General features: G+C 36.8%; 1 protein-coding gene across 4 annotated transcripts in view; it reads right to left on the bottom strand.

The window, feature by feature from the left end:
- Nucleotides 1-14,918, bottom strand: part of SMARCA2 (SWI/SNF related, matrix associated, actin dependent regulator of chromatin, subfamily a, member 2) — a 118,383-nt gene that overhangs the window by 10,292 nt on the left and 93,173 nt on the right. For 3 of the 4 annotated variants that reach the window (XM_066338632.1, XM_066338636.1, XM_066338633.1), the window contains one exon: nt 9,205-9,422. In XM_066338632.1, coding sequence (XP_066194729.1) covers nt 9,205-9,422 — 218 coding nt within the window. Of the gene's footprint in view, nt 1-5,961; nt 6,093-9,204; nt 9,423-14,918 lie in introns of those variants that run through there. The other variant, XM_066338635.1, reaches the window with a different exon arrangement.

Genomic DNA, 14,918 nt, shown 5'->3' with positions numbered 1-14,918 from the left:
GTTACTGAAACAGACAAAAGCATAAAATGGCCAGGTAACTGTCACAGCCAGGTATTACTTATTTCTCTCCTGCCAGCAAATAACTGAAGTTCTGGCCACTGCACCTGCCATCTCCTTTGGTAGGGACTCAAATTCTTTACTTTCACACTTCCCCTGTCCAAGCATTTATACAACGGATTTAAAGGCACCAGTCTTGTTCTTGACCTGTCTGAGTGTCTATGTCATGCTACATGACAGAACCTATCTTCATCACAGACTGCCCTCTCAAAGTGAGACTGGAAGCAATACAAGGAAAAGCAATGCATTATATACATTCTACACAACTGATTAAAATTTTGAAAATTGAGGACTGCTTTTTTGTTTGTTTGTTTTGTTTTGTTCATAGAGGAAGTGTTGAGCAATAACAATTGAGATCAACAGAATTTCTTCTGAACATATACAACACTATGAAAACAAGCAACTGGATCTCTGGTGCCCGAATGGTATCTTCAGGTTTCCATTGGCCATTTATAAAATGAGAAGAAAAATGCTGGGAGAGAAGTACTGTATCTGCAAAACATCCAGAGTCCTTAAGAGCAATTATCCAGAAGCCCAGAGGGAATTCAACTATTCATTAAGTGAACAATGCCCACCTTATACATACAAGACACTGACCCTGAGGAAAGCAAAGCAAAACAAAGCAGTATCCTGTTGCACCACTGCAAGCACACTGTAACTCACCTGCCTGCACCTTGCTATAGTATGAGTGTGCATTAGCTATACAGAAAAACTATCACTGATATGTTTTATTTCAGCAGCCTTAACAGAAATTTCTATTCGAGTAAGATTATTGAACCACTGATGCTGGGTCTCTTCAAATGTGCTTTACAGTCTAACACTCAAGAGAATGATATCAGTAAAAAAAAAACCAGCCACTAATAAACTTAATTCTGATCAAATTTTAAAACATGTTTAGCCTATTTGTCCTACTGAAATAGCTCCTGAGATCATAGTTTTTAATCTCATGGCTGTATTCTTTTCTCTTTTTACACCCACACACCCACCCTTATATGGTATTTTATATTAAAAATACAGCTAATAAATTATTAAACTGTAATATTCTATTTTCCAGGTGCAAAACCAGCCAACTGTGATTTGTTCACACATTCTATTAAACTAAGAATGCCACAGAAAACCCTCAAGCTTTAGCTTTATTTAATTAATTACTGAAAATCATTTAAGGCCATCAAAGAAAAAGCATTAAGGGCATAACAGAAGGCTACAGCCTGATTTTGTCTACTCAGATCAATAACAGCTTATTCTGTTCTACCATTTTTACAGAACCTACTCTCACAAAGAAGTACTATCTTGCACTTCCATTGTACATGTGCATCCATACTATAAACGAATGCAATCTTTTCTAACAATCTCAAATTGCTGTGTTGTGGATAGAGTAGGCGAAAATAAGTAATTATTAATGCAACTCTGATTTTAATCCTTTTGCCCACTTATGTAATTAGAAAATAATAACCACTGCAAGTACCACATAAAAATCATGTGGAGTAAAAAAAAAAAAAAAATTCACTTATGGTTGCCTAGCAACTAGCAGGCTACGTGCTGAAAGGAAGGACCAGAATAAATTAAAAGATCTGACTGCGAAAGAACTGTGACAGTTCATTGCTACTGCATCAGCTCAACATGCTAGTCCCGTGTGTGCTCACATTAAAAACATTTCCATACTGCACAAGTTAAAAAAGCATTAAGAAATACTGCTTATTTAGAAAATTTTTTTGCTTAGAAAAAAAATTATTTGTGTGAAATGTTTCCAATTTTCTCTCATTTCTGTCAAACTGCTTACAAGGGGCATACAAGCATATAATTCCACCCTTTTAATCAGTATTGTCTTTGGTGAAATTAAATGCAGGAACCTCATTTGTATGAGGCTCCTTTCCTATTTGTTTTCCCTGGCAGTATTTGGCCAGAAACAAGCAGCCACAGGCCTGTTAGAAGTATACTGCCACCAACATTCTTCCTCCTTTGGAACGAAAAGGAGAGATAACTACAAAGCTGAAACTGCAATACGTTATCATATTTCTGGCAGATTTCAAACTTTTAACAACTCTTCATTATTGTAACAAAGAATGAAATTCAGTTTAGAGTGGGTAGAATGCAGAGTCCTGCATACTTGCCCAAGTCAGAGTGCTCACAAACAGAACCATGGGTTGAAAACTGTAACTTTTAATCAAATACAAATCACAAAGATACTATTTAAAAGAAAAGTGAATGTGAGGGAGAATTATAAGAGCTGATATAGTGATTTCCAACAGTAACCCAACTATGTAGGGACATGATTAAATTTCATTAGTGCTTAATGGTCCCTCTTTGGAACTGACTAGTAGTACATGGTAAACCTGTCTCCATCATTGAAATGGAAGTGGGTAAAAATAGCTAAATATGTAATCCCTGGGATTGACATATGGCTATTTACTCCAAAACTTGGGCTTGGATATGTGTGTTTGAGTACCCAAGAGTACCAGCTGGCATAATGAATTACTAGTTAGATCAGTAATGGCTAACTGTGTTAATTTCCATTTTAAAACGGTTAAAAACTGGAAGCAGCTGAAAAGACTATGAATAAAATCCATTTCACCTACAAAGGAAATACCCTCTCCCTGAGCTGTGTCATCAAAATGCTGAGCACCACAGACAGGAGGAGTCTCTTGCCAAGCAGGCAAAAGGCACAAAAACTCCACCCTTCAATTTTCTTCTGTTCTTATCTGATTGTGGTCACCAGCTACCTGATAGCAGGAATTAACTAGTACATCATGCAAGTCCATACTTTAAATCCATTAATAGATCAGATGGCAGGTGGGGCACAAATGAAATCACTGTATGGAACACAGCTATCAGCACCCCAGGACTCTTGAATTCAGCTGCTGCTATTTACGCAAAGTTAATGCAAACTAGTGCTAGATCAAACTGGTACCCAGACAGGAAACACTAATTTCTGATGCAAGGCAGAAGAAAACAATGGGTTTTTAAGGAAGTTGAAGGATTTGAAGGTATGAATGACAGAATCATACAATTATTTACATTGGAGATGACCTGTAATATCCAGTTCAACCTTTAACCCAGCACCCAGCCTACCACTAAGTGCCACATCCTCACACCTTTGCAACACCCTGAGGATAGTCATTCTACCACTTCCCTGGGCAGCCTGGTCCAATGACTGAGCACTGTTTCAATGAAGTTTTTCCCAATATCCAGCTGAAACTTCCCCTGGGGCAACTTGAGACCATTTCCTCTTGTTCTGTTACTTGTCATCATGGAGAAGAGGCTGAACCTATTTCACGCAGCTGCTGGAGAAGGCAGTAACAGATTCCCTGGGCCTCCTCCAGGCTAAAAATCCCCAACTTCCTCAGCTGGTCCTCACAGGACTTGTGCTCCAGACTCTTCACCAGCTTTGTTACCCTTTTCTGGACATGCTCCAGCACTTCACTGTCCTTCTAGAAGTTAGGGGCCCAAAACTCAGGATTTCAGATGTAGGCTCACTAGTGCCAGTTACAGAGGGATCCTGCCAGGATCCTAATCCTGCCAGGATGAAGTACCATCCATCTTCTCTCCTTTCTCTACTTTATTTATTTAATCAGGAAAAGAAAACTACACTTACAGCTTGTTTTCCTCTGAAATAAACCATAAAGAGGAGAACCATCACAAGAGGAAAAACACAGTTTAGGAGACTAAGTCTGCATGTGTATGATGCACAGCAGTAGCTGGAGATCAAATATAGCATAAAAATTTCTTATTCTGAAATAAAAGCTATCAGCAGTAAAACTGCCCCTTCTTTCAAAAGCATTTTGAGTGGACATATAAACTACTTTTTGTGTGCCAAACTGATTTTGGTGGTACCAGGCAACAGGATGAAAGGAAACATGCAGATATGGATGAACAGAAAAGTTTCACCTTAACATGAGGAAGAAATGCTTTATTGTGAGGGTCACCATGCACTGAAATGGACTGTCCAGAGGGACTGTGCAGTCTCTCTCTCCGGAGACATTCAAGAAATGTCTGGAGCAACCCTGTGCCATGAGCCCTGGGATGACTCTGTTTGAGCAGGGAGGTTAAACCAGATGACCTGCTGTAGTCCCACCCAAACTGACTCATTCTGTGGCTCTTTGATTTTGTGTTGTGAAAACATAACATACATAACATACGATTCTATCACATTAATTTCAATGGGCATTCCTAATTTTATAGGGAAAGAAAGACAAATTAAAAGCATGGAAAATGGAAAAACATGTGACAACAATGTTGGACTGGTGCACTGCAACTTGCTCTCTTCTAAACAGGTATTTTACACTGCAAGGTTGGAACAAGGAAAAAGGGTGTAAATGCACTTAAATCTTATTTTAAGAAGTAACTGCAGCAAAATCTCAGATTAATATGTATTGCAAATCCAGTCTGCAAAGATGATGCACATACTTCACCAGGGAGAATCAGGATCATTGTGCAACTGGAAACATGTTTCAAGGTCCCTGAATCTAGGGTCTTGGTATGGTAAATAATCATATAGAACTTTGAAAATCAAGGAGCAAAGGCCAAATCTATCCAGTTGTTTCTGTCCCACTATCCCATATGGAAAGATTACAGAGCTCTTGATCACTAACTTGTATGAATTAGTAAATACTTCCAGTCATATAACCTTGTGACCACAATCTTCTGTTTTTACATGTTTCTATACTTCCAGTGTTTATGCTTCCCTTCTTTCCTAGGTGAATTTACTGACAGCAATCATCTTCCCCTCTCAAGACTGAATAAACAAACCAACCTGTTTCCTCTTGTAAGGCTCTCCCATGCTACTTTATCACTGAAGTAATTATTTACACTTGTCTCACTGTAAACTAATCTTTCTTGAATGAAAAAGCCTCCAGGTACTATATGCAGCAATTCCAGCTTTAACAGCATCACACCCATAATGAGTATTTCCACATCTGCATAGGCAACAGTGTCATGGTAAGGCTCCTGTTTTCTTATGTCTGGGCAACACTGAAGGATCATAGTTGGATTTTATCAGTAATTTCTCTGCCCATGTAATTCTTCTTCTGCCAGTTCCACTTGAACTGGCACTTGAATCAGAAGAAAAGTTTCTTATTTTTGGTCTGTGAGTACCATATAATGCACTCTGAGATACTGTACTTCATGCCATTTCTTCTACTCCAGACCTAAGTGTGTCCAGTCTGCTGTGATTAACACACCACTACTGATATTTTAATTTTGGCTAGGCCATTCCTCATTTTTAATACATACCATAAATACATTGTAACCTATGCCAACACCATTTCTCCAAGAACTTCTTTCCAGTTTACCAGTTGCTTTTTTTTACAGTGCCTTCAGCTAAGTATTTTTACTTCTTTTCACTCAGATTAATGGCCTTACTCTTTTTATCTCCTCTTCCTTTCATATTAGCATATAATGTTCCTGTGGTACCCTATAAAAATACTTCAGCAAAATTATAGAATCATAGAATGGTTTGGGTCAGAAAAGACCTTTGAAGATAAACTAGTCCAACTTCTCTGCTGTGGGTGGGCAGAGACATCTTTCACTAGGTCAGATGACTAGAAGTCAGAGGATTCTGACCATACATTCTCTCCTACTCTTGCTTCATTTAAGATCCATTCTCCATTTTAAGTAAGTATAGATGAAACCTACATTAATTCAGTTTTTCCTTCAATGGCAAAGCAAAGTAGAAGAGTCAAAAAGGATCTGCATCAGTAGTACCACCAACATGTTTTATGTTTTGATATTGCCTATCAATATGAAAAAAATCCTGAAGCACATCACTCAATACTGGAATCCAATGCACATGAGACTGCACAAATCAAGTACTGTCAACTTGTTAAAGATCTCCACAACTCTCAGATCAAAGGCATTCAAAGAGTCCAAGTTGAACATTCCCAGTGTCTTCCACTTTTGTCCTTCTTCTTTTTTTTTTAACTATTTTCTTTATTATATGGGACACACACTAGACACTGTAATTTCAGGAAACTAATACTGGCTGCCAGTCAAGTCAAATCTCACTGCAGTTTTTTCTCCTTCAGTGTGTCTCTAGCTCTCTTGAAAATCCAAAGAAAATCAGGTTTTGCTTGTAAATTGCTCTCTAAGAACTACTAAACCTATTGTGAAAGGAATGTTTCATTAAAATCAACATTGCACTGATGTTGATTGAATAAAAGGGAATTGGATGAGGATTGGATAAATGATGGGAATAAAAGGAAATTGGAGGATTGCTAAACTGTAGTTCATAGAGGAGAAAAATCTAAATTTAAAGTTTGAAACTGGACTGAGGACATGACAGGAAGAGGAAACTGACCTCTCAGTGATGATTTCCACTTTCTTGCACGGAGTTCTTTATCTGAGGTTTACAGATAAACTACCTCTGCTTAACTCTGGGATAACTACCTTTGCATTTCCTGTTTTTCAGAATCATAAGCTGCATTTATCCACACTGAAAATCTACCTAAAACATTGCTTTGTGTCTGTTTAAGCTAGTTTAATATTCACATTTAAGTCTGACTGTACAATTACTATTTACTACAGCTTACTGTTTGCATTATTGAAATCTTTAGCTTTCCTTGACACTGCCAGCAAATTTTGCTGGATGTTTTTTAAGGGAGGAAAGAGTAGTATTTATGCACAGATGCTTACACCTGAAGTCAGGTTCTAGACAGTCAGGAAAGCACTTGGAGAATCCTTCCCTGCATCAATATTACACAGTGTCACCGCAGAAAAGGAGCCAACCAGCAGCTCAGATTTTTGTGAGCACCGTGGATTTTACTTTTTTGTTTTTAATAAAAGACTTTAAAAAGAACAGAAAAGTGGTTCTATATTAACAGGCAACTCTTCTCAAAAGCAAGGGAAAACATCAGATAAAGTACACAGAGACTTACTAGCATAGTCACATATTCTTTCTACTTTTTTTCATGCTTCCTTTAAACTGCACAAAACTTGCTAAAGCTTGTAGAATTGGCTTTGATAAAGTAACTCAGGCCTAAGTCAGTAAGATTTTGGATGGGTATCAACAAACCACCTTTTGGGATACATTTGTTCTCCACAGTCCAGATGAGCCCTCTGGACTTACCATAAAAAAAAGATGAAACATCTTTTAGCACTGAAAATTTACGCAAAAGACAAAGATGATTTCAAGCATTCAAATACTAAATACATGAAAACCCATTTTTTTTCCCCAGATAAAACTCATGGCCTACTTTTCTTGCAATTAACCTGTCCCTCTATACTTGCCCCAATTGTCTTCACACTCACAAAAGCCCAGAGCTGAACAAACACTGAACCCCCAACAAAACTGAGGGGTTCCAAATGCCTAAAAAACACTTAACTGTAAAGCTGCAAATCTGAAAATACTAATTGAACTCTAGAGCAAGTTAACACCAAATATTTTAAGATATTAAAGTTCCCTGCTGCCTAAATTTGTAATTCTATTCTTTCATAGTATTGGGTGGTTTGGTGCTAGCTCACAAAAAAATCAGAATGCAGAAACTTGTAACCTCTCCTTATAACTTACAGCACTGAAGAGCTCAGTTAAGGAGGTATTTTTAATTCCTTACAGAATACTGCTCCATACACTTTTTAAATGGGGAAGCAATTTCTGTCTTGCATAAATGTGGAGTCCTGGGAAAGGAAACAGTATGCCTGGTCATTAGAAAATTAGCACAGTTGTTAACTTTTTTTGACAGAAATCAGATAGCAACTTCCTGGGGCACAAACATCAGGTAAAAATCTTTAACATCCCCAGAAGCTATCAGTTACGATCAGTAGCTCTCCCCTCCTGAAGGCTAGTGGAAGCAATTTACTTGCTGTTTTAAAAGTGAGAAGTAGATATTCTGATCAGAAGTGCCTGACTTCAAGAGAAGCTTGAAGACCAAGGATCTACAATGCAGAGGTGTTTCCTTTCAGTCCTGACTGGAATGCCTGAACCTAAACACTTCTTCCTTCTCAGGTGTTCTGTTAGTTCAGAGTCACAGAAAGCTAAACACACTGAGATTGCAGTCAGCTTGTTGCTCATCGTGTTTGGTGCTATGAATACTGTTGCAATACAATAAAATACTTTTTATGTACTCTAGAAAGAGCCCATGGATCACAGAACGGTTCATTTTAACAGCTATGTCCAAAAAAATTCAGAGATCACAGCAGTGTGTGTTTTACCAAGCACCACCCAAACTACTTTTGTACAGGCAGAGCCAGAACAGCAGCTGCAAAAAAGGGCAGAGTGCAACTTACCATTTAAAGTCAACGACTGAGTTGTTTATAGGTAAAAAATACTTTGCTACACATGAAGGTGCAGGTCACCTAATGCAAATGCTTCTCGACTTTCTCTGAATGCATTTAATATTAACTTAGTTTATAATAGGTGCTGTATCATCTAAGTAAGTAATTCAATATACAGCAAAGAAGGGATAAGCACACAAGAAGGCTTTACTGATTTTTGGCAGATAGAAACAGTTTAAATACAACTTTTGCTATCAAGTCTGATTCAAAGACATTATGAACTAATTCTCAATCTCTTGCTCATGAAGCATAGGTGATTTGCAGTTTGAAAATCTGCAAAACCAAAGTCTTCAGATGACATTTCACAATAGAATAAATAGTTTTTTCCTAAAGCCCAACTATTTTGCATATTTTTATGGTGAAAATAGGGATTATTTCTTGACAAGCAGGCTTCCACCATATTTTTTCTTTTGGCAGCTCTGATGCTCATGGATAGGAGCATTCTGGCCAGCCTTTCAGCCTTTCACTGTGAGACCCACGTAAACTTGAATTAATAAATCTGTCTTTTAATGTCTTTGAAAAGATTAATTTCAACACATGCTCATGTTAAATTGAAGGAAAATCCTGCTTAAGCTGAATATGCTTAAGTAAACACCTTGAGCAGAATGACTTCACCCCTAAGCAGGAGCTCTACACTTACTTTTTTCTTTTTTTTTTTTAAACTGTATTTCAACAACTTTCTATCAGATAGGTGTCAAAAAAACCTCTAAAAACTGTGAGACTTTCAGGTTCAGGCCCTAAGTGGGATTCCTCTTCAGAAAAGCACTGTCAACATGTCTTTCTAAAGACTGAAAAAAACAAAGCTGTTATGAAATGCAGACAATGGTATCAGTAGGGAGGGAGAGAGCACATGCAACAGAGATAGACTGTCTCCAAGCTCACCTATCCTTGTAGTTTATCACAGTATCAATGATAGCGTTCATTTGTTTTGTCAGTTTGGGTGGATTGGGCGACAGCTTCTCTGCAGGAGGTCTGCCTCTCCTTTTCTTTGCTTTCTCTCCATCCTCCTTCCCAGAATCCTTGTCCACGTTTCTTCGTCTTTTTCGCTTTTTAAGCCGGACTTCCTCTTCCATTTCTTCCAAATTGCCGTCTTCAATTGCCTGACAACATGGATTCAAAAAGTGTGATTTTTAAACAGAAGAGATATTGCAAAGGGAAATAACAACCTATATTTAAAAACAACAATTAAAACCCCCTGCAATTCCACAGGATGCAGATAATTCAACCCAAAATGATCAGTTTATTTATAAACAAGAGTACAAGAAGCAATCAAAGAGACACTAAATATTAACTTTCCTAAGAATCCCACTATCATCTAAATACCTTGTTTCTCTGAACCTTGAATTCTGCACCAAATCACAGTTTCACACATAATGGCCTGGGGTATTGTCTCAGTAAGTGTACAGAAAACATTCATTTTTTTCACATCAGTATCAGTTCTGGGTAACACAGTTCCATGCAAAACAGACTTTGATACCATATGTTTTCAAATAGGACAGTCCAAATTGTGCTCACCTCCCAAAGCCAGTTCACACACATTCATTGTGCAAACACACAAAACAGAGATGCTTTATGCACTAACAACTCCTCTTCCAAGCCTTTTAAGCAACTTTAAACCCCCTGAGTGTGAAAATCATCTCAAAATGTATAATTTTCTTCTAGGACAGTAACCATGAGGTAGGCAGAGGCACTGACAATATAGTGGTTTGTTGTAAACAGGACTCATAACATGGGACTCAAAAAATCCATTCTAGAACCCAAACCATACACACAGTCACAGACAATTAACACTAATTTCAATTGTTTCAATTACCTGAATATATGCTTTTAACCAGACCCAGCAGCTCTATGCAGAAGGATAAAAAAAAAAAACTGGTACAAAAAACCAAACTAGGAATAAAGGGAACCTGTTCACACACGCTATGAGATCCACGTCATAAAGCAAGAAGCTGAACTTTTCGTGATTTGAGAAAGCCAACAAAAGAAAATAAATAAAAATACAAGGTCATAAGGAAACTGAAATTAAAAATAAAAAATAAAATAAAACAGAAAATCATAAAATGAAGGCTTTCTGATTAATGCTTTCTCAGAACATAGCTGATGTTGATATTTGTCTCTTTTGCTTCTCAATATTGCCTTGAGTACATGCAAATGCTAATCAATCCTTTCTCGTAGCTGAAAGAGCTCTAATCCTAAGGCAATTACCTTCATTTCTACACAGCACCAAACATGGCTAATATTTATGATCATGTGAGCATAACAATCAATATAAAAAAAGTGATTACAGCCTAGACATTATTTTTCTCAATTGTGTACAACATCTCTTCAAAAACATTTTGTGAACAAAACCTGATGCACAACACACAATAAACTGGCATGTTTAAAAAACAGTGGGATTTTGAAATCTGTTTCTATGCATCCTCCGACGAGCAAATCCAAGACAAACACAAAAGCAGAATCCTGAGAGACAGCCTGAAACTAGGCCTTAATAATCAAAAGACAATTTACATCATGCTTCCACAGCATTCAGATATTCACTATGAAGGAGGCTCGAGATCTGATGAGTTAGGAAGAAAGAAGAAGGGAAAAAAAAATTATCTGCACACAAAATTCATTAATATTCATCCGACTAAAGCAGGACACGCGCTATAAACCACTGAGGCTAATGAAGATTAAGAAAAGGATATTTCTCTGCATATCTTGGAAGCTAGAAAAGCTAATAATAAATACAGCATGCAAGGCTGTCAACAGTTAATGTCATTGCTCTCCTCAAACACTCAGTTGTACATTGAAACACGGAGAACACCGACTTTTGATGTGTTACACACCTACACATGCCTGTGATGTAGTTCTACTGAATCTTCAAGACGGCAATGAAAAAGGATATTTACCTTACCACTATCAGCAGGCCGGCTATCGGAAATCACAGTTAGTGGGGATAAAATTAACAAGCCAGCAAAGCAGCGAGCTGCTAGTCTCTTCATCAGCTGATCAGGAAAAAAAAGAGAGCTGGGGAAAGGCTATGTTTTCATATACAAGTAATTTTATTTTACTGAAAATTTAATACTGAAAGGATTGTGGATGCTGAAATCTGCTGTTTCATTCTACCTGCTACAAGGCCTGAAGCCTTCCTCCTTCAGCCGGTTTTAATATTGACATCTACTTATCATATTTCTCCCCTTATTATTCTAGGCATTCAAATTAGATTTTTAGCTGAGCAGTTACTGATTCTTGTTATTATTTTAATAATAATAGCACAGTTAGACTATTTCATGTATGATTTTAAAACTGAAATTGATTGCATGCATTTTAAAAATGCATTCATTACAGAAAATGTATTCCTATTGCTCCACAGCAAACAAATCAAGTTTTGGTTACTGAAACTGATACAATAATCTATTCTGATTTACAAGAAATTAAAATAAAAAATAAAACCAAACCAAGTCATCATTTTTTTAACTTTGGTAACATTTTGCTGTCCTTCAGAAAACTTCACTTAAAAAGAACATATTTATATTTTTGCTTGCTTGACTGATTTTCTACCACCAAAAATAAATCACAGTGGTCCTGTCATCACAGAGTTTATAACATCTCACTTTAGAATTCTGCATAGAATTCTTGCTTAGAGTAGGCAGTATTTTGGGAAATAAATAATAACAAAAAGAAAACATAAAAGTGAAATCTTGGGATATTTTAAAATATTACATACAGCAATGTAGTAAAGACAAACAACAACAAAAAAATCCCAAGTAAAGTAATATATACACTTGCACTCTTAAAATCAGTGACTAGCAGGTAGCAAAGAAACTCTTAGCCAATTACAAATATATAATCAAATGTTAAACTTTCTATTTAACCAGTAATGTATCACTCAATTACTATATGAAGCTTTTAAAATTTCTATGCATGAATGTAAACTCAAACAGCTTTCTTTAAAACCTTAGTGACCCCACTGGAAAATCAGTCTGACAACACAAGCAGTACAAAAATGTTGCTATTATGACTCTTAACATTCCTTCTCAAGAGACAGATTTGCATTTTGTGCATAAACAATAACATCTAAAACCAAACCTATATGCCTTATTCTGTCTCAAATGGATGGCTCAAAACTATACCACATGAATCAATTATCAGCAGATAGGTTAATGCTCTGTGCATCTCCCAGCAGATTTCATTATGCACACACATATGATCCAAGCATGTGGGTATTAGCAACAACATATTTATGCTAATTCATCTGACTGAGCTTTGTTAGAAAAGCTTACTATTCCAGGCCCTAAGTCCCACTCTGAAGAGAATGCCCTTCCAAATCTTTACCAGTATGATAATGATACAAATCTCAGGCACCAAACTCCAGTTCCTGACAGATGATGGGCTGTGTGAGAGTGCAAAATAACACAGACATCTCCTATGTTCAAATGCCTCTGGATTAGTGAGGTGAACAGCAAGGGAGTCAAGGAAAATGGTACACTAATAAAAATTTAACACTTTCCTGCCCTTAAGGAAACAGGACAAAATAGTACCAAAAGAAGTCTGGACACTTCACTTCTTTTCAAAGACAGCTGCAAAGATTTAACGTCAAATTTTGCAAGTTGTCAGGCATCTCATGAAAGGCAAATATGCCACTGAAATATGAGGATTCCATGTTAAGTTCTGTGCTAACAAAATGTTCCCGCTTTTCTGACTCATATTACTGTAACCTACTCCATGTACACAAACCAATTTAATTTCTAAAGAGGTAAGAGCACGCTTATAATGGATTAAAGAAATTAATCTGCCTTCCTCCAAAAAGAAGGTTATACCTCTGAAGAACTAAAACACATTTTTCAGGAGGCAAGCAGAAGCTACTTCTGAGATAGTATGTCTTCTTACTGCTGCCCACGATTAGATTTTCACATTTCCTCAAGGAAAGGAACTGTTTTGAGGGAAAGTATTCTTACTTTCTAAAGTATTCTTAGGGAACATCAATATAACATTGATACATGAGCTCAAAACAGAAATGAAGTAAAAATGCAAACTGTTTCTTTTCTCCATTTGAAGGACACAATATTACACATGTATTCTTCTACTGAGTATGATATAGCACTGTGACTCAACCCCTTTTCTATTCAGAACTGCAGACACAAATAAGGACTAAGTACTAACTGCTCAGTTTTGTTTCATGACTGCGTTCTGCAAGTCAATAATTGTGCAGGCCTTACACAACTATTTTGTTTTAAAATAATTTTACAGGAATCAGATAACTCAGATAAGTGAGGTGGCAGAGTGGGTCAGTGGAGGTGCTCAATATAAAATTAGCTTTGGTGTCCAGGACTCGTCTTGTTTAAATGGTAAAGCATTGCAGTACATAATTAATTTTCTTTTGATTGGAGCTAAGTAGATAAGTAGAAAATTGAGAATTGAGACATAGTGAAAGCTATTGGTACTACTTATAGTCTAAGAGACTGGACACACAGAGTAGAAGTGGCAGGGAGCCATGTGGGAAGTCTGCCTGAAGCTGTTCAGATGAAATGGGACATGAGCATAGGACATGCAAATTACTCCTGTGCCCCTCTCCAATTTTATCTTAACGAGATGAACATTCAGAGAACTTGCTGCACCCCGTCAAACATCAATGCCCTGTGTCCCTCCAACTTGCAAAGTTGAAAGAGAGCTACTGTAACTAACATTATCATGTGAAGAAATATCTTAGCATGCTTATTAAACTCAATATTTCAAGAGAAAGCACATAAACATAGGTGAACAGAAAAAACCACATCACCATGCCCTGAACATAAATACTAACACAATCATACAAAATTTCCAAAAGAATCAGCTTTTTTTGGGAACAACGAGTAACAGGGTTAATCTTACTGACTACTGGCCAAAAGGCACTAAGGTTAAAGGCTGTTCAGCACTTAAAACAAAAAAAACCCAAACATGTCAATGGTACAGTAATGAACAGCAGATGACTGCTTTGCAAAATGAAGTTCATATTTACCACATTAGAAGGGAAGAAAGGAAGAAAGGAACCCTATGGACAGCTAACAATAAACACTGAAAGCCTTAAAATTATATCTACCTATCCTTACCAATTTCTCTCCTCAACATCATCCTTCTTGGAATATTGTATTGATATTCCAAGAGAAGTTCTCTTGTTTTGATGGGGTTTTTTTGCTGTCTTCCTCTGTTTGAAGTACTACAATTCTTTATTTTACATTTGTTCTCAGATTAAATCTGGCAACCAATGAAGACTTCAACTTTTCACACTGCAGTTCACATTCTTAAATAAATCCCTTCTAAATCCAGTTCTCTTGCTTATTTTTTTACCATTAACATTCCTGACATCTGGGATTGCTTCTGATCTTCACATTAGAATTGTTTCTTGGCTCTGTAGAGCAAGTTTGCTTACATCATGATTGTATCTTGCTATGCAACACCATACAAGTTAGTATACCAGATAAACTCTGTGAGGAAAAATGCTGTTAACACTTGACAATTAGATGAAAGAGCTTAAGATATTCTATCATCAGTGCAATAAATAAATACCTGAAAATAATTATAGAAGGTTGATGAAGAGTTATTTTAATTCAATTTCCTCTCCTTGTTGGATATTA

Source organism: Sylvia atricapilla, chromosome Z (assembly GCF_009819655.1).
Source record: "Sylvia atricapilla isolate bSylAtr1 chromosome Z, bSylAtr1.pri, whole genome shotgun sequence".
Taxonomy (NCBI): Eukaryota; Metazoa; Chordata; class Aves; order Passeriformes; family Sylviidae; genus Sylvia; species Sylvia atricapilla.
This window is presented reverse-complemented; position numbering and strand designations above follow the sequence as displayed.